This window comes from Mesocricetus auratus, unplaced genomic scaffold, assembly GCF_017639785.1.
Source record: "Mesocricetus auratus isolate SY011 unplaced genomic scaffold, BCM_Maur_2.0 Super-Scaffold_100004, whole genome shotgun sequence".
NCBI classification, from domain to species: domain Eukaryota; kingdom Metazoa; phylum Chordata; class Mammalia; order Rodentia; family Cricetidae; genus Mesocricetus; species Mesocricetus auratus.
The window spans coordinates 117,873,957-117,893,231 of NW_024429189.1; the positions used below are offsets into that span (position 1 = coordinate 117,873,957).

The 19,275-nt window shown below is 49.2% G+C and overlaps 1 protein-coding gene and 1 long non-coding RNA gene across 7 annotated transcripts in view; one reads left to right on the plus strand and one right to left on the minus strand.

Annotated features, from left to right (window-relative positions):
* Positions 1–2,047, plus strand: part of Tpx2 (TPX2 microtubule nucleation factor) — a 46,819-nt gene extending 44,772 nt beyond the window's left edge. For all 6 annotated transcript variants that reach the window (XM_013125219.3, XM_013125221.3, XM_021223022.2 and 3 more), the window contains one exon: positions 1,410–2,047. In XM_013125219.3, the coding sequence (XP_012980673.1) occupies positions 1,410–1,517 (108 nt within the window). In that variant the 3' untranslated portion in view covers positions 1,518–2,047. The remainder of the gene's footprint in view (positions 1–1,409) is intronic.
* On the minus strand, positions 1,757–19,244 carry LOC110339297. Its single transcript, XR_002381413.2, has 3 exons — positions 18,962–19,244; positions 17,909–18,132; positions 1,757–3,208 (listed from the first exon to the last, which is right to left on the minus strand). It is a non-coding gene; the product is annotated as an uncharacterized LOC110339297 (long non-coding RNA).
* Between the last annotated feature and the right edge of the window lie 31 nt (positions 19,245–19,275).

Below are 19,275 nucleotides of genomic sequence, written 5' to 3' on the forward strand. Positions count from 1 at the left end.
GTTTTGTTTTCTGGTGGAGCTGGGACCAACTATTCATATCCACCTTGACAACCACAAGAATGGGGAACAGTGGTCTCTCCTAGACACATCAGCCTCTGCTTTGTCAGGGTTTTTTATTTTAATTTTGTGTTTTTCAGGTACCTGAGTTTGTTCCCAGTATAAATCTGTTTCTTACAGCAGTTCTCAGTGTAGGCCACTGGCAACACCTTAAGCACAATTAATTAGTGCTGCTTATCACTGTATTAAATTGGCTCCCTCTAAGATTGATCTTACACTCTTCATGAGGATAGCCAGTACCGTGTCTCCCCAGAAGCCCTTTCTGATGATTGCTCTTTCGCTTTTTGTTTTGGACTGATTTTGTTTAGATATGAATGTTTTGACTGCCTATGTGTCTGTGAACCATTTGCATGGAGTACCCATGGAAGCTAGAAAAGGCATCAGATCTCCTTTTTTAAAATATTACATTTATTTCTTTAAATTTTTAAAAGATTTGTTTATTAATTTACGTATATGTTTTGCTTGCATGTGTGCATATCCACCATGTGTGTGCCTGGTGCCCTCAGAGGTCAGAGGGGGGAGACAGATGCCCTGGGACTAGGGTCACAGATGATTGTGAGCCACCATGTAGGTGGTGGGAATTGAACCCAGGTCCTCTAGAAGAGTAATCAGTGCTTAACCATTGAACCATTGCTCCAGCCCCTGGCACATTTTTTTAAAATTGAATTTTAAAATTTTACATGCCAGCCACAGTTTCCCCTCCCTCTTCTCCTTATAATTCCTCCCCCACCTGCTTTCTAGCCTCTCCCGCCCCAATCCAATCCTTAGAAAGGATAAGGCCTCCCAAGGGAATCAACAAAGCATGGCATATCAAGTTGAGGCAGGACCAAGCTCCTCCCTCTGCATCAAGGCTGAGTGAGGGGGAGGTGTTCCACCATAGGGAACAGGTTCCAAAAAAGCCAGCACCGTTTTTTTGTTTTGTTTTGTTTTTGTTTTTTGTTTTTGGATTTTCGAGGCAAAGTTTCTCTGTGGCTTTGGAGGCTGTCCTGGAACTTGCTCTGTAGACCAGGCTGGTCTCGAACTCACAGAGATCTGCCTGCCTCTTCCTCCCGGATGCTGGGATTAAAGGCGTGCACTACCACTGCCTGGCCCTGGCACCATTTTTTAACTTGTGACTTTGTCTGCTATAATTGAAAAGGGCTCTGTTACTCTCCCTAGTAAGTTACACTGAGAATAAGCTTGGCATTCTTAGTGAGGGCCCAGTGAGCAACAGTAGAAACCTGTTGGGGACCATACTTGGTCATTTTACTGAGCCCTCCTTCCTTAATTTTTCCTCTAAAGGACACAGGCAGACAACTCTGCACAGTTCTACAGCACCCTTCTCAGGGCGACCTTGCTTTCTTCCTTTGCAGGTACACAAGGCGAATCCAATCCGCAAGTATGCAGCCGTAGAGGTGAAGTCAAGTGAGCTACCGTTGACCGTGCCCGTGTCTCCTAAGTTCTCCACCCGATTCCAATAGGAGCGCTCCACATCACACCATTCACGGAGAGAGGCCTTTCTCAGACTCACCTACCCGTGATTCCTATAGGAGCGCTCCACATCACACCAGTCACGGAGAGAGGCCTTTCTCAGACTCACCCACCCGTGATTCCGATAGGAGCGCTCCACATCACACCAGTCACGGAGAGAGGCCTTTCTCAGACTCACCTGTGATTCCAATAGGAGCGCTCCAGATCACACCAGTCATAGAGAGAGGCCTTTCTCAGACTCACCCACCCGTGTGTGGCAGTGGACCTGACAACTGTGGATGCTGGTTTTTTTGAAGATCACTTTACACAGTTTTGAAGCTAATGAGATGAAACTCATTTAGGCTTTAACCTGACTTTTCTTGTAGTTATCTCTTTCCAACAGTAGTTGGTCCTTTACTATTGATTTTAGCTGTGGCTAGAATTTCAAGTGTTTTGGCACGTCTAATTATTTTCTGCTAATCTCCCCCACCCCCATTTTATATGTATATTTTAAGCGTAAAATAAAGGCAGTTAAATCCTGGGCTGTCGTTTCAGTCATAGTGTAAATAAGAAGCAGCCAATCCATCAGATTTCATTCTTTGTTCAATGAGTTTGTGGTTAAGGAGCCCTGTGCTATGAGGCAGGGAGCCTCCTTAATGGCACCAAGGAAGACGACTGCATGGACTCGGACGCCTTCAGACAAAGCTGCTGTTGAACATTTTTACTGTTGGTGCTGACCGTGATAGCACAGCCTACATTTTCAAACCTGACTTGGAATAACATTGTTTTAAAGGTCACAAGGATTTATTTGGCTCACTGTTTTCCAGGAATGCAGTCCATCCTTCTGGCAGAGATGGTGAGGTGATGCAGTTTAGCCTGTGGCAGGGTCTTACAGCTCCCTTTTACCAGAAAGCACAACTCAGGTTGGAAGATCGGTCTGCAACCTCCATGGGCTGTCCATCTTGGCTGACATTCCCCAGCTGGACCTCACAGCCAAAGGTTCCACAGCCTCCCAAAGCAGTGCCAGGCTTGGGACCAAGAAACACCAACCTACGGGGTTTTACATCCAAACCATAGCACTCCACCTGTGGCCCTGTAGGCTCTGGCTCTTGCTTAGTGCAAATACATGTACTTCAACTTCCAAAGCTTCCAAAGTCCCCTTTTTCTTCCTGAAATCTGTTAATCTGTTGATTTTATTTTATATGACTGTCTTACATGTATGTATGTATGTATGTATGTATGTATGTATGTATGTGGAATTCTTGTATACTTGTGCCAGTGGACGTTTGAAGAGTCCAGATGCCCTGGACTGGAGTTACAGGTGGTTGTGAGCCACCATTTGGGGCCTGGGAGCTAATCCCAGGTCCTCTGCAAGAGGCACTGATATTGTAGCAAGGGCAGTTCTCAGCATTGAATGTGACATTGAGCCTATTTTTATATTCTTTTGTTGTTGTTCATGCAGTGACTACTTTTTAAATTTATTTTATAAAACCTTTGTAAATTTAGCCAGGGGTGACAAGCAGACAGTGTTTCTTACAATATGATGTGTGCTCTTGGTCCTCCTGAAGGACCACAAAGCAGTACACAGTGTGCTTCCTTTATTCGTCATCTAGAGGTCTTGGCATGCAGCATCATAGTCTGTCACCAGTTCATTTTCAGGGACATGGTGCTGCACACGTACAGCTTGGCACTGGTCCAGCATCTGCAAATCCAGAAAAGAGCAAAAGCAACAGAAAACCCTTGTCTGTACTTTAATCAGGGAGGTGGACAATGGGCACGTGCCTGACTTTCTGTCTCTGTTAGAGTAGCCTGGTGGCAGGGGAGCCTGTGACATTTTGATGAGGCTGTTGGTGAGGGGGTTCCAGGAGGGGACCAACTATAGCTTGCAATGGAAATGGTAAGCGCGGTTGGAATGTGAGTGCTTTTATTTAAATGCTTAAGGGCATGGCCCTTGGAGACCAAAAGACCCCCTGGAGCTGGAGTTGCACATAGTTGAGCCTCCTTGGCATGGGGCCTTCATCAGAGCAGTGTTTGCTCCTAACCAGAGCCACAGCCGAAGCCCCTCTGGATACATTGTTGCTAACAGATGTGGGGACAAAGCATGGCCTCGTGCAGGGAATCCAGTTTTACACAAGTCCTTGGATTTTGTTGTCAATTCTTGGAGCTTTTCATTTTTTTTCTGGTTACTTGTTTTCACTCCACATGTCTGGATCTCTTCTCCAGGCCTGTCATTGGTGCTGGGGGCAGTTGGACATGATCCTGCCTTGTTGGGGGTGACCTGGTTGACCATGGGGACATAACTTGGTGCAAGGGTGAATGGGACAGATTAGAGTGAGCACTGGGCCTTCACCTAGACATTCTGAGGAAGGCAGAGAGGCTCCTGGCCGTGTTGTTTCCTTCATCTTTCCACACTCAGAAGAACTTGGAAACTTTTCCGAACAAAGAACATGCCCTGAGATAAAACTTTACGTGTTTGAGCATGAGCAGAGGCAGGTGGGTCTCTGACTTGAAGGCCAGCCAGGTCTAATACTGAGATCCAGGACAGCCAAGGTGGGACCCCCTGTTTCAAGAAACCAAGTAAATAAAGGAATGTATACATTTGCTCATTTTATACATGTAACTACTTTCCATTGAATTTCAAGTTTCATGAAAGGTTAATGTAACTTTAGTTGTGTGCGTGTATGTGTGTGTGTGTTGTGTAGCCCAGAGCCTGTGGGAACCGGAGTTCCAGATGGGTACTGGTGACAGAACTCAGTCTACCGGCTTTGAACAGCTGAGCCATAGCCCCAGCTTCTAACTTTTATTTTGACCTTGATACCTTTTCTCTTTCATTAGTTCCCATTCAAACTTAAGTCTAATAATACAAATTTAAAAGAATTTACTAGATTCTGCTAAGAAATCTGGCTACCATTTTGCTGGATAATTTTGCCAAATTGCCAGATGGCTGAAGTTCTCAGTTTGTTTTCCCTCCATGTGGCTTCCCATCGCATGGGACTGTACTAACTCAGGTAAGGCCACTGTCACTCTTCCTTCAGCCCGACACTCAGAGCCCTTGGTTGCCATTTCAATTCCTTCCAGGTTCTTTTCCATGGAGTTTCGTCTCTGGGAAGCGGAGCTGAGTGGTAGGCAGACGAATGGGTATTGCTCACTAGAGCATTTCAGAGAGGAGCTCTGAATACAAACAGTTTTATAGACGGGCTGTAACTCAGGCTCACAGCTCAGTGCCATGGGATCCCAGCACTTGGTGAAGCGAAGCTGGTGTTTGTTGTGAATGCAATGGTGGGTAGTACTGCGCCTCACCAACAAACAATACATGCTACGTGAATGCAGCTGTCCTTTCTTCACCTCTCTTAGGAGGGCTGGAGAGGTGGCTCAGAGGTTAAGAGCACTGACTGTTCTTCCAGAGGTCCTGAGTTCTATGCCCAGCAACCACATGGTGGCTCACCTCACACTCTTAGGAGTAACCCACCTATACTGTGCTTCCTTGAAATGTTCATTCATCAAACATTGCCCACATAAACTTAGCAGGGAGATCTAGAAATTGAATTTAGCTTCTTAAACGTACTAGGCAAGTGCTCTACCACTGAGCTATATCTCCAGCTCTATGCTCTTGGAGGCGCATGGCAGAAAAAAGTTAGAGCACACTACATTCATTTAAAAAATTGCTCTTAGACAGTTTATACACGACATGCGTGTGGTTCAGAACTGTAAAGGTAGAGAGAGGGCGAAGCTTTTTCTCACCTGCTCAGTTGTCCTCCCCAGAGCTGGTGTCAACAAGTTCTTACATTCCCCAGGAAGCCTCTGCACACAGATCCCCACCTCTGCCTGCCTGCCTGCCTGTCTGTCTGCCTGCCTGCCTGTCTACCTACCTACCTAGGTTTTTTGAGACCGGGTTTCTCAGTATAATAGCTCTGGTAGTCCTGGAATTCACTCTGTAGCTCAGGCTGGCCTTGAACTCACAGAGCTCCACCTACCTCTGCCAATGCTGGGATTAAAGGGGTGTGGCACCACTTCCTGGCTTGCCTTTATTTTTATTCACAAATTGCATCACTCTGCTCTTTGCTCTTTTCAGTGTGTTGTGGCTTTGAATGATGGACTACCTTGAGTGTGTCCTGGTTTCCTGAGTGTGAAGCCACATGGGAATCTTGTGACAGGTGGAGGTCCCGAAGACCAGGGACAGATCAGCAACACTTGGCCTTGGCTTGGCTTTGTTGAGCCCTGGGGTCTTGCATATTATTACCTGAAGGGCCTGCTTGAACCTCCTCCTCCTGTTTGAGAAAGTTGTTTACTTACATAGAGCTCCCTATTAGCAGAGCTGGTTTTGACCCCACTGTGTAGCTCAGGCTGGCCTTAACTTCCCAAGTGCTAGGATTACAGGTGCTTACCTCTGGGCCATCTCCAGCATCTGCAGTGAGAACCCCCAAGATATATATTTATATATATCAATTTATTAAGGGATGCTATGGGGAAAACAGACTCATGGAGCTGGGACCAAGGGAACTGGTGACAAACCACATGCTGCTTCACACCACCTGAGAGCATTTGACCCCCCCTCAAGCCATGCCCCAAGACCAGTACCCCAAAGCTATTGGTGAATGAATTCCCACAACAACTCCCCTTTTTTGTCTAAATAAGGTTCTAGACCTAATACAAAACTATATACAATAAGAGCAATTATCAAGTATTGTTCAGGACAAAGAAAGGGTAATAACACAAAATGGAACTACAACCAACAAGAACAACATCAAGCAAGAAGCAGCACACTAAATGTCCAGGCTATAGGTAATTGGCAAATAGCAGAGATTATGTGGATAGCTGTCCTATCCTGAAGAGTAAGTCTTGGACCTAATATGCCTTAGCTAAGATGTGAGAGGGTACTAGCTGTGACTATCCAGTCTTCAACCTCATCAGAGACCTGAGAAGGAAAATAACATTAGCAGGGTAAGCAGGAAGTGCAAGCATGCGACTTCCTAAAGGTTCAAGAAATGACAGAAACAGCTGACTACCTGGACAGTCACACAAAGTCTTAAAAGGAGAGAGAGAGTTTTGACAATAGTCCCTAAATTTCTGATTTCCTTTGGCTCCACACTAAGCATCACTCTTTGTAGTTTTGTAGAAGTCTGGGGAAGTTCCTCAGTGCTGACAGTGGCAGTTAAAAAAGTTGTGAGCCACGTGGCTAGGCTCCTGTTTCTGCAGAGGCTGAGTGTCAGTCTGGTGGCCTGGATCCTGGTGGACATTCTGAAGCCTGAGCTGCCATCTGCCTCGCAGCCTGCTGGGATGCTCATTTTAGACAACATATAAAGTTTCCTGGAGACAGGACAAACCCAGGCCTATGGAAAGAGCAGGAAGGTACTTTGAGTAGTGACGAAGGTGTAACCAGGGAGCCGACATGTTTGCTCCAAGGCCAAGAATTCCAGGACAATTTGTTACTCAGCTAAAGCCAATGTGGTTGCTACAGAAAGACTGGGGCAGAGTCATGCCATGGGCCCTTGTGTGTGTGTGTGTGTGTGTGTGTGTGTGTGTGTGTGTGTGTGTGTGTGTGTGTGTGTGTGTCTCGGGGGAGGGCAGCTGCTATTGATGGAAGCTGAGCTTAAGCCAAGTCATAAGTTATGTGTTGTGGTTCTAGGCTCCCTGAATGAAGTATGCAAATACTGCCATTCATTTGGAAGAAGTATGGTTGCAGAGTCAGAGGCAGCAGGCTGGAGGAGGTTTAGGTTTATCAGGAAAGAAGCCTGGAGGCATCAGTTGCCCTTCTCTCTTTAGAGGGAATAATAATAATAATAATAATAATAATAATAATAATAATAATAAAGACTGCACAGGGAATGTTCACCATTCCCAATCTGCACAATCTGCAGAGCCTGGAGTAGCTAGGAGTTGCTATCTCTAGTGCTGCAGGCAGTAGTGTGGATATGCCAAGAACTGTGGCCATGGGCCGTGGCCCAGCCTGTTTGGACTCTGACATATTCTCTGGTCTTCTTTCAGGGGCAAAGGTCAGAGACAGCATGTCAGACTACTAAACAGTAAACGTGAGAAGCAGTTTGGGGTCACGCTGCTCACCAGTGCCTGGTGGTACAGGGAGATGGTGAGGTGGTGGCAGGAAGCTTCCCAGGCTCCTGGTGCTTTCCTGACACAGCCACATTGCACAGATGGGTAAAGCCTTAGTGTGTTTTTATATAAAATATAGTCAGTCTCTCTCTCCCCCCCCCATCTCTTCTTTATGATACCATACTCTGACCACACTCATACTTATTAATACCACTTTTTTTTTTGGTTTTTCGAGACAGGGTTTCTCCGTATTGTTTTGGAGGCTGTCGGTCCAGCCCTATTAATACCACTTTTAACAGCAGCATACTACTCCATTCTGAATTTGCTTCTCCCTGGTGAAAATGCTTGCTTTGTGAAGGATTGTTCTGGGCTCTATTTATAAACAGTGTTGTTCCCCTTAATATGTCATGTCTGTATCAACTGATATCTTCTGACCACGCACCAGTCCACCTTGTGAGTAAAATATAAGTTTAAGACAAACAACAACAAGAACAAAAACCCTCTAAAGGAAATGGGCTGGGAGACGGCTCTCTTGGTAAAGTGTTGGCCTCGTAAGCATGAGGACCTGAGTTCCATGCCCAGAACCCATGTGAAATAATCCAAGTGCAGTTGTGAGCCCTTGTAAGCCCAGTGTTGAGATGTAGGCAGCTTTTAGGACTTGTGAACCAGCCAGCCTAGCCTAACTGATGAGTTCTAGGTCAGTGAGAGACTGTTTCCCAAAAGCTGTGGTGAGCTGGGGAGATGGCCCAGTGGGTCAAGATGCCCTATGACATGAGTTCAATCCCAGGGACCCACATGATAGAAAGAGAGACCGGACATCCCCCAAGTTATTCTCTGACCCCCACACCTATGCAATGGTATGCACACATACATACACAGTAAGTAAATAAATGCAATAGTATTTTTAGAAGGTAAGAAAAAAGAGATTCCTTTTAAAAATAACAAGGTAGAGGGTGTAGGGGAAAAGGGGCCAGCCAAAGAAACACAGCCTGAGCAGAGCCAAAGAGACACACTTTGGCCCTGCAACCAGAACCAAAGAAATATACCCTGTGTAGGCATTTCGAGCGGATGGGGTGGGACAGGAATTCTGACACTCGGTACACGCTGCTCAGGGTGTGTTTCTTTGGCTGGCCCCTTTTTCCCTACACCCTGACCCTGAAACCAATGCCAAAGGAACACACTTTGCCCCTGAAATCAGAGCCAGTGAAAGACATACACCCTGGCCCTAAAAATAGAGCCAAATGGCTAAATAGGACCAGTGAAAGAAACACACTTTTGGCCCTGAATCCAGAGCCAAATTTGACCCTAACCCTGTGCAGAAAACTAGCCAATCCCTGATCAGGAGATTAAAATCTGACCAATCCCCACCCTGGAAGCCCTATATAAACCCTGTGTCTGTTCAGCTCGTGGTTGTTCTTGCTACCCGGCTGTCCTCTGCCTCTATGGCAGAGGGCAGCCACTCTCTTGGATTCTTCCATCCCAATAAACCCCTTCAGTGAGCTTTGGGTGAAGACCTTCTTCTGTGACAGAGCAGAGACGACCCTGGACAGAGCAGAGCAGAGCCAGCAGGGCTCTAACACTTTTGCCAGGGAAACCTTCCCCTGGTAGAGCTAAGTTGTTAGTCTGCTCTCCACTCTCCCTGGAGCAGAGCTGAACTGTACCAACTTTGCCCTGGAAAACCTCCTGCTGGAGCAAAATTGCTGCACTGGACAAACATCCCCAGCTGGAAGACCCTCTCCTGCCGGAGCAGAACCAATGCACTGGGGAAGCCTTTCCCTGAGGCAGGGCTGTAAGCTGCTACGCTTACTGTGGCCTGTGGTAGTCCTTGGTTCCTGAGCTCCAGGATACCTTTCCACTTGAGCTGTGTAGCACTTAGTATGCTGTGACTCCTGAGTGCCAGAATACCTGTCTCATCTGATCTGTCGAAATCCTACAGAGGGTGCCCTAAGAAATGACGCCCAAAGTTGTCCTCTGGCATTCATATGCGTATGAATGCGCCCAAACACACAAATATGTATACACATGTGTGCACACAGAAACACAAGTTCCCCTAAAGGCTACCATCAGTGATAAGGCTACACAGAGTTGATAAAGCTCTTGCTCTCTAGGCATAGGCACCTGAATCTGTGCCCCCGGCACCTATGGAAAAAACCAGAACAGGGAGACAGTCAGATCTCTGCAGCTCAGTGAGAGATCCTGTCTCAATAAGGTGGAGAGTGACTGAGGACACCTGGCATTGACTTCTGGCCTTCACACGCAAATGCACGTGTGTACACATAACTGACACAGACAAGTACATGCAACACTCACACCATCACCCACACAAAAGCACAGCCAGTCACGTTATTCTGGCATGCATACTTATTTGCAAGTTATTCATAGTTGCAAAATGGAAAGCTGCTTTTAGCTAACACAGAGTCAGCATTACTGACCCCATGCCCAGCAAAAGCAAAGCAAAAAATGTACTGGGGTCTAGCCAAGCCTTCCTGGAAATAATTCTAGTTACGTTGTTTTAAAGCCTTGCAACTACATTTTCACACTGATGTCCAGTAGACGTGTTATCCCCAGGCCTTCAAGTCAGATGGGAAAGGAGAAAGTCCTTGGGCTTTTTTACTCTGGAGGTTGTGATGTGTCTTTTGCAAAGTGGGAATGGAGCTTATAATCTCACTTCTGTTATTGACAAGTGACAGCCTTCAGCACATCATTCCTCTTTTCCAAGTCTCAGTTTCCAACCTGTCAAGTAAGGTTGAGCCAGGACAGTGCACAGGGCTCCTTTGGTCTTACACACCTTCCGAGTTTTCCGTAGTTCATTCTCTACATGCCACTGTGCACTCCCATGCTTATGCTCTTCTAAAGCCTGCTGCTGTGGGCTGCAAGAATGCCTCCAGCTCACAGCCCTGCCTTTCCACGTGCACGTCAATAAAGCATGTTGGAGGCCAGTGTGCTATCTTGTTGAGGACTTTCCAAAGGCTGTTCTGAAAGCGGAAATCTAGCCCAGATCACTCCAGGGGACTAATCCCTGAATAATGTTGTCCTGTGACACACACATATTTCCTGATGTTTCTCTTGACCTTGGAACTGGTTAAAGACTGCACAGAATGTTCAATTACTAGTGGACTCCATAAAGGTACCTCTTGCCCTGTCCAAGATGTGATTTTTTTTTCTTGGAAATGATCCTTCTGTCGTTGGAGGTGGTTTAGGATGTCACAGCAGAATTGATACTCCATCTTGTTCCTTTTATTTCTCCCCACTGTACTTTGCTTTTTATGGCATTGGTGACCGAGGGGTCTGGTTGCTTTGTATCCTTGTACAACGTCAAGGAGGAGTACAGGATAGTTAAATAAACCTGATATCAGGGAATTGGGAGTTGCTCCTCCAACTTCAAGGCCTCAAGTAGGGCATTTGAATTCTCTGGACTTCAGTCTCATCTTAGTTGGAGTGGTAGGGGTTAGTGTAGCTCAGTTGGTAGAGCGATTACCTGGCATGCACAAAGCCCTGGGTTCAATCCCAGGCTTCTTCACTAAACCAAGCATGGTGACGAATGCCGGTGATCCCAGCACCGGAGAAGTGGGGGCAGGAGAATCAGAAGGTCGTCTTTGGATTCTATCAAGCTTGAGGCCTGCCTGGCTAGAGAGAAGGAAAGATGATGTGGAAGGTTGTTGGAACAATGTGTCCAGAATGATCCTCTCCTCCAGCTTGGTTAAGGGGAGTTGGCTCTAAGATGACCCTGGGGGCTGTGGACACCAATGGTGACTTCTAGCTCTCTGTGACTGTGACCATGATTTAGTTACACAATCAGTATTAGTTGTCAGTGGGTATGTGTCACCAACAGTGGCCAGAAGCCCCTGCTGCTTACCCTTGTCTAACAGCCCGACAGGACAGGCTCAGGGGCCCCTAGTTAGCAGCCAACTAAAGGAAACCGGGAGCCTTCTCTGTAAGGGAGGAGGGTCATGAGAACTCACCCAGTGAGAGGAGTAAGGGATGGGTTGAGCGGAGCTGGCGGTAACTGTCCTGCTGTCCGCTGTCTTGGCGGTGGGCTCACTGAGCTTGTGATAACTGCTCTCAACTTCCTTTCCTGTGCACATTGGCCTTTCTCTTTCTTGAGGTCTGTAGTGAGGCGATGAAAGGCCAGTGCGGGAAGCAGTGGGCGGGCGCGGTGGGATGCGAGTGTCCCTGTGCTTTCTCACATCCTCCAGCACTGTTGTCTCCTGCCACGAGCTTCCTGGCAAAGGGAGGCTCGGCATCCTGGCCTGAGAGCTTTCTCCATGAAGCCACAGAATGAGCATCACCCGGAACGAGAAATGCAAACTCACCATCCTCATTCTGGACCTGATGAACCAGACACCCTTGGTACAGGCCCAGGCTTATGTGTTTTCATGAGCCCTCCAAGGGAGGTATTGCATGCCCAAATGTGGGGACCACTGTGCCAGGGAAGGGACCTGCTGATCCTGACTCAGGTTCCCATGAAGCTGGCAGCCACTCACTCATGTGACCCTAAGTGCCCAGGCTAATCAGAAACACCGAGGATGAAGCACACTTTCCTCCCTCCCCAGGGCCCTGGGGAGTCCAGCCATTTCTGTTGCTACGTTCCTTGAGTGGGTGTTTATCTCTTCAGTAAGACTCCATGCCTAGGAGGAAGATGTAGGACAGATGCCTTTCCGTAGATCCTTCCAACAAGTCACATGACAGACCAGAGGAATTTTTTTTTTATGATGCTGGAAATGGCCAGGTCTGTGTAACTACAAAATCTCTTGAGAGCTTGTGCATGGGTGTGGGTATCCTCAGGGGCTCCTGGAGGGTGGGGCTTGTGAGCTGGGGTGCCCCCTGAACTCAGCAGTGTGTGTGAGTTGTGGGGGGACTCCAGCTAAGCCTGTCAGGCCATGGGGCAAGTCCTTTCCTTTTTAAACCTGCTGCCAGAAGAACAGGCATCCCCTCAAGGTGGGCCATGCCCTGCTGGATGTACCGGGGTCCTGTCAGGGATGTGGCAGCTTCTGGTCATTGAAGCCACAAGCTTCAGCAGACCTCAATGGTTGCCAGAGTGGTCCAGGTGTCAGGTGGGCTCCACTCAGGAGGAGCTGCCAGGTGGGCTCCACTCAGGAGGAGCTGCCAGGTGGGCTCCACTCAGGAGGAGCTGCCAGGTGGGCTCCACTCAGGAGGAGCTGCCAGGTCTCTGCGTCACTGTTGACTTGGGCACCCTCACCTTCCCAGGCAGGGTCTCCTCCACCCAGCAGCCCCTCGGAGCTTGCCAGGCATCCCCTCAATCTTATGGTGACCCAGCTCAGTTAGCCAAGAGACCTGGAGCTTTAAAAATAGCACAAAGGCAGGCCAGGCCAGGCCAGGAGCCGCCTGGCCACACAACAGGACAGAACAAGCATTCCCCAGTTCTGGAGCCATTTCCTGGGATCATGTGTTGAGAATAATTCCCAGAACAAAGTCAGGTTACTAACTCCTGGGTCTGCACTCTGCACGGCCCGTTTCTCTGTGACACATCCATGCCTCACCCTGCTGTCCCTACCTTCCCATGCGCTGTGCTCAAGCCTGCTCCCGGGACATTTCCTGTTCTTGGAACAGCTGCACCGGACTGGGGTACCCTCCTGCCACTTGATCCTATAGGGAGGTGTCCAGTGGCTGTGGGCAATTTTCAGATGACCTTGTTCCTCTGACGTCATTAGGAGGCTATTTTTAGCTTTGCTGTTTATGCTGCAGAGGTTGGACTGGTGGGGGAAGGAGTAGAGGAGGGGCTGGGCTGGCTTCTCTGGTCCCAGAGCCATGCCGAAGAAAGAGTATTCATTCTTCCGTATTAATAGAACTCCTAATGGGGCCACCAGTTGACAATGTCTCAATATTCTTACTGTTTCTAGATAGGGCCTCACTATGTAGCCCACCTCTGCCTCCTGAGTGCTGGGGTAAAAGGCGTGTGCCGCCATCCCTGGGGTAAAAGGCGTGTGCCGCCATCCCTGGGTAAAAGGCGTGTGCCGCCATCCCTGGGTCTCATTTTCTTCACACTGGATTTTACTTCTGGTACACAGTGGAAATGAAGCCTGTGTGGGAACGTTTGAGTTAAAATTCTGGCCCCGTCTCTGAAGCCTTGGGTCAGCTTCTCCTCTGCCTCAGTTTCCTCTTAGAAAAGGGAATGTTATGACATCTACTTTATATGCTGAGGGGAGCTAAGCCGACTGCCTCTGGCACAGAGTCAACACATTATGGATGTCAGCCTGTTAATGTGGACCACGTGGCACCATGTACTGCTTGGGACACTGGGCTTCCAGAGGTCTCAGATATGGGGATGTGTACACGCCCCATACAAGTCAAAAATAATACCTGACACAGGGGTCACTTTATCCCAACCCTAGAGGGACTTCAAGGCAAGGGAGAAGCAGCCCCTGCCCCCCAGGACAGCCTCTAACTGCACCTCAGATTCTTCTGGTGAGATGCCCCTTTCTTCAGCCTCTGATCAAATTGGCTGAGTTCAAGGAGCAGGGACATTGTGAGTTATGGAAGACACAAGTGCTTCTGTGTGCATCTGGGCTAGGAAGCATGGCCTCACAGGACAAGGGTGTGTCCTCAGAGCTTTTCTCTGACTATACCAATGGGACTTACCAGGAGACAGCCTTCCTCACAGCTGGCCCTCTCTGAGCCTCTGGCAAGGCCTTCTAGTGAGTGGGTCTCTGGTGTGGCAATCTTCCAACTTGGGTTTGCTTACACACCATCTGAAGCGCTGCTCAAAATGACAAATTCCTGGTACCCCATTCCAAGCAGCCCTTGTCTGAAACCAACTCCAGGAGCTTAGGCATTGAGGAAGCTTGGAGCAGTGGGCCTTATGCCTTCTGCTGAGATCTCATCCCTGGCCACCCGTTCCAGAATTCTCTTCCTGTGTTCCAGACCTCAGCATCACCCTACTGTGCTCTGTCTGAGCCCTTGCTGACATGTTTTTCCACTTATGCATTCATCCAATCGTAGCTACAACGGGTCATTGAAAAGAAGCCACAAAATCCAAACGAGTAAGAGACTCAGAATGGCGGCTGATGTTTCTCCTTCACCGACCTCAGCAAGGAGGACAGGGTCTATAGCAGGGACAGAGCTTTCTCACAGGCCTGACTGAGAGGGACTGACAAGGCTCAGAGTGGGAGACGGTAAGGAAAACAATGTGCTGATGACAGCCCCAGTGGCTCTCAAAGAAGACTTGGAGTGGACGCAGCAAGGGAAAGGCCATTGCTCAACTGCCTGGATTTTCCATCACAGCAGAGCGAGCTCAGGGGAAGGGTCAGGTGGGGGAGCGTCTCCTCAAGTAGGTCCTTGTAAAGCCTTTTGGACAGACTGATTTCCTTTAGGGAGCCAAGAAGAGTGCTGGGTGGAGTTAACCCCTGCATTCCCAATGAGATTGCCTGGAGTTGGGCAGGAGCATGCGCTCCTGGAAGGCAGAGCTGCCCAGGGCAAGTGGCCTAAGGAGCCGTGAACTCTGGCTAGAGAAGCCTTCCCTCTGGCCTTGTTAAATCCAACAGGCATAATTGCATCCTGCTGACCTTAATTCCCCTGGCGGGTTTAATTGGGCCTGGCACTGTCCCACCTCCTGCCTTGGCCCCACAGAGGCAGAGGGTGTCTGTGCAGCTGGCACAGGGCAGGGAAACCCCTTCATGAGTTAGGTGGGCAGGGGTTCTGGCAGCTTCTCGAAGGGTTGAGGAGGTTCCCCTGTGCCCCTCCCCTGCGCCTCCAAGAGAATGCTGAGAAGCCTGGGGACTCCCTGTGAGCAGCTGACAAGACCAGGCCATCCCACACAGATCAGAACCATGCCTGCCTCCCATCCCAGCAGAAGACACCCTTGGTAGAGCAGGCAAAGAAGTTGGCCTTCTCTATGTGTGCCCATCACCACATAACCAACTGCCAGGCTCCTTTGCTCTGGGCCAAGTGCTTTACATACACAGGCTGGGCACACACCCTCAGCCACCCTGGTTGCTCACAGGTCTCTAAACACTTAATGAGCAGGCGGTCCTCAGCAGAGGAGGAGACCACTGGGGTTCATGTCATCCTCATAGCTGGTGGTTGAGATCTCCATTGCTGTGCTCCTAACCCTGACCCCGTGACCCCATAGGGCTGCTTCAAGACTAAAGGCAGGATGTTCCTGGGGCTGAGGAGACCCACTCTTCAGAGAACATTGCCAGAGGCCACAGAGAGGGTCAGCTGCGAGGCAGGAACAGTCTGTATAGTGCTGGTGTCACAAGCATGAGGACCTGAGTTCCATCCTGGGCACTCATGTAAAAGCTGGGTGTGGCAAAGGGGGTGCATCCTGGGGGACTCCTTGGCCAGTCAGCCCCTTGGTGACAGACTCTGTATAGCTTGCTTTCTATTACTGTGATAAAACATCATGGCCAAAAACAACTTGGGTGGAAAAGGGTTTGTTTCTGCTTACAGTTTTCAGTCCACTATGAAGGGAAAGCAGGGAAGGAACATCGCGAACCTGGAGGACTGATGCTGAGGTCATGGACTTGCTCTCCTGGCTTGCTTAGCTTTCTTTTTTTTTTCTTTTTTTCTTCTTCCAGACAGGGCTTTTCTGTGTAGCTTTGGAGCCTGTCCTGGCACTTGCTCTGTGGACCAGGCTGGCCTCGAACTCACAGAGATTCACCTGCCTCTGCCTGGACCTCATAGAGATGCACCGGCCTCTGCCTCCCGAGTGCTGGGATTAAAGGTGTTCACACCACCGCCCAGCTTCAGCCTGCTTTCTTATACAACCCAGGACTCCTTGCCCAGGGATAACTCTGCCCACAGTGGACTGTGCCCTTCCACACCCATCCCTAATCAAGAAAATGCCTTATAGGCGAATCTTATGGAGGCATTTTCTCAATTGAGGTGCCCTCTTCTAAGGTGACCCTAGCTTGCATCAAGTTGACAAAGACCAACAACAAAACCCGCATAGATCAGGCGGAGTAACTGAAGAAGACGCCCTGATATCAGCCTCCGCCCCCACCACCCACAGTGACTTTCGCAAGAGTTCCTGCTAGTTGTTCTTACATGGGAATCCTAACAAGAACAACCGATTAGAATAAAAGCCTGCCGTGACGAGAGGTGGCTTTGAGTTCAAACCTGACAATTCCGAAGCCACTCACCGGGCTTAGGGGCTTTGGGATAAACTGTTTACCTCCCCCGAGCATCGGTCTCTGCATCTTTACTATGTGAAACACCGACTCTAATGACTCTTCTGTAAGTGCTGGACAAAAAGAAAACTCTTAGTGGGACCTTGCTCAGTGTCTGACAGGTGACCACAGAGGTAACCAGAGGATGACATCAAGGGCCATCCTAGCAGAGAAATCCAAACAGCCAGCCTTGCCAGCCAGTCTTTTTTTTTTTTTTTTTTTTTTAATCATTTTTTATTTTAATTTTAAATAGCTTGTTTCACATGTCAATCCCAGTTCCCTCTCCCTCCCCTCCTCCCGCACTCCCCTTCCACCCTCCCTCCCACCCTATTGCCAAATCCCTCCACATAGGGGATGTCTAGAGTCTATCATTTCACTCTTGGTAGGGTCAAGGCACTCCCCTAAGAGTCCAGGCTGAGAGAGCATCTCTCTTTGTGCCATAGGCACATGAAGACAGATTGTATACCAGGGATAGACACTGATCCACAGCTCAGAGCCCCATAGGTTGCCCAGGCCTTCTCACTGACACTCACATTTGGGGGGTCCAGATCAGTCCCATTCTGGCCTCCCCACTGTCGGTCTGGGGTCCAAGAGCACTCCCCTGTTCAGATCAGCCGTCTCTGCTGGTTTTGCCAGCCCATTCCTTGCCAATTTGCTCATCACTCCTCTCTCTCTGTCACTGGGTTCCTTGGGTTCAGTTCAGTGCTTAGTTGTGTGTTTGCCTCTGCTTCCATCAGTCCCAGGATGAAGGCTCCCGGATAGTTATAGACATCAAGTTCATTATCAGGAATGGGCGCCAGCCAGTCTTTGGCTACTATGGCAGGCGTGTAATGCTGGGGACACACAAGTACCATGTAGCCATGCCTAGGCTGTGAGCTCACCATGGGGGTAGCCTGGGGGGGCACCAAGGAGCACTGGAGACATTCAATATTTCAAGGCAAGCCGAACCATGCTAGGGAAATAGCCAAATAAGAGGGCCAACAGTGTCCCCATCACAGATGATGGCAGAAGACATTTTTCAACCTTCTGAATGCCATGGAATGTACATGGCAGAAGGGAGTGAAATTTATGAAGCATTCTACTACCCTGTATCTCTACCTTCTAACCCTGTTGAGGGCTTTAGGCAAGTCACTCATTCCAGAAAAATGAGGTGAGTGTGGCCCACATTTACCACCAATGACAATGAGTAACAGGAGGTGCTTGATGGCTGGGAGTCCCTTCCTTACCTTAGGTGGAGTTAGGTTCATATCCAGCCCAGCCCCTCATGGGGGAAGAGCTATGCAGACATTGATTATTTTTGCTTCCTAAAAGAGGCTTGTTGTCTGCCGAACCTTGAAGAAGAGAAACAGTGACCAGGACGGACCCAGAGAGGAGACCAAGTCAGGATGGGGACGGGTGCTCCAGCGGTGGCTTCTGTTAGCTTGTGTCAAACGCCCTCCATGTTTACCTGCTTTCAAAGAAATCACACATTTTGAAATTCAAGCTCCAGGAAACCAGTAACAGTTTGAAGATGTGAGTGACATGTGTCTGTCATCTCAGCACGCTGGAGGCTGAGGCAGGAGGGTTCTAGGGTTCTAGGCTACCCTGGACCACATAGCAAGACCCTGTCTAAAAACCAAAAATGAAATTTAAAAAATGATGGGAAGAAGCCTTGATGGCTCCCTTCCACCCAAGTTATGGATTTCTTGTTACCCTGCTAAAGAAGTTTGCGGCTACAGACCTCTGCGCTATTTTGCACCTGATTTTTCCCTCCTTTGGAAGTGACTTCATTATCTGTCCCTTATCAGCTGCCTGATCCATTTCACAGCCACACATCTCCCCCACCCCAGAGAGGTACTGAGTTCCTGGCAGCCTCCAACCTTCCCCTACAGGGCAGTGGCCAGGGCTAGGCATGGTGAACCACCAGAAGATTTGCCTCATCTGGGATTTGGACCCAGACACCTACCCTACAGCCTCTTCAACACTGGGCCTTGGCCAGTGCTCATGGCCCCTCCCAGAAAAGTGTGGGCCGACAGCCTCTGGGCAGTGGGGGAGTACCCTGCAGTATGGTCCTCCCTGCCCCATCTCAGCCTCAGCACCTTGAGCTTGGGTCCCCATCCCTGAAGAAACTTCCCATCAACCCCTTCTTGAGGGGGGCCGTCTTATATTTCTACCGGCCTCCCTGTGTGGCTCAGGCAAGCCTCCATGGCCCCAAAGAACTCGGGAAAAGGAAGTTTTTCCCAGGGGAAAAAAGTGGACCTATGGACAAGCAGGCAAGTGACCCTGGCATGGTTTCTTACCCAGAGATGATCTGAGTAGATCCGGATACCAGGGGCACAGAGCTGGGCCCTGGGGCCATGGTGACTCCCCAAAGCTCCTGGGAACACTGAGAGGTGTTCCCTGGCATGGAGGTGGGCAGAGCCAGGCCTGGCCTTCAGCCCCGCCAAGGGCCCCTCTTCTTGTAGCCCTTCCTTTATGCTGGCCACAGGGGATGCCCGGCAAGGCCTGGCCACAGCCTGCTCCCCAGGGCCCAGGCACCCCCTCCTTTTTTCTTCCTGATGGTTCCAGCGCTATTCTACCCGGTGTCAGGCCGTGGGAAGAATGCCGTGTCCTC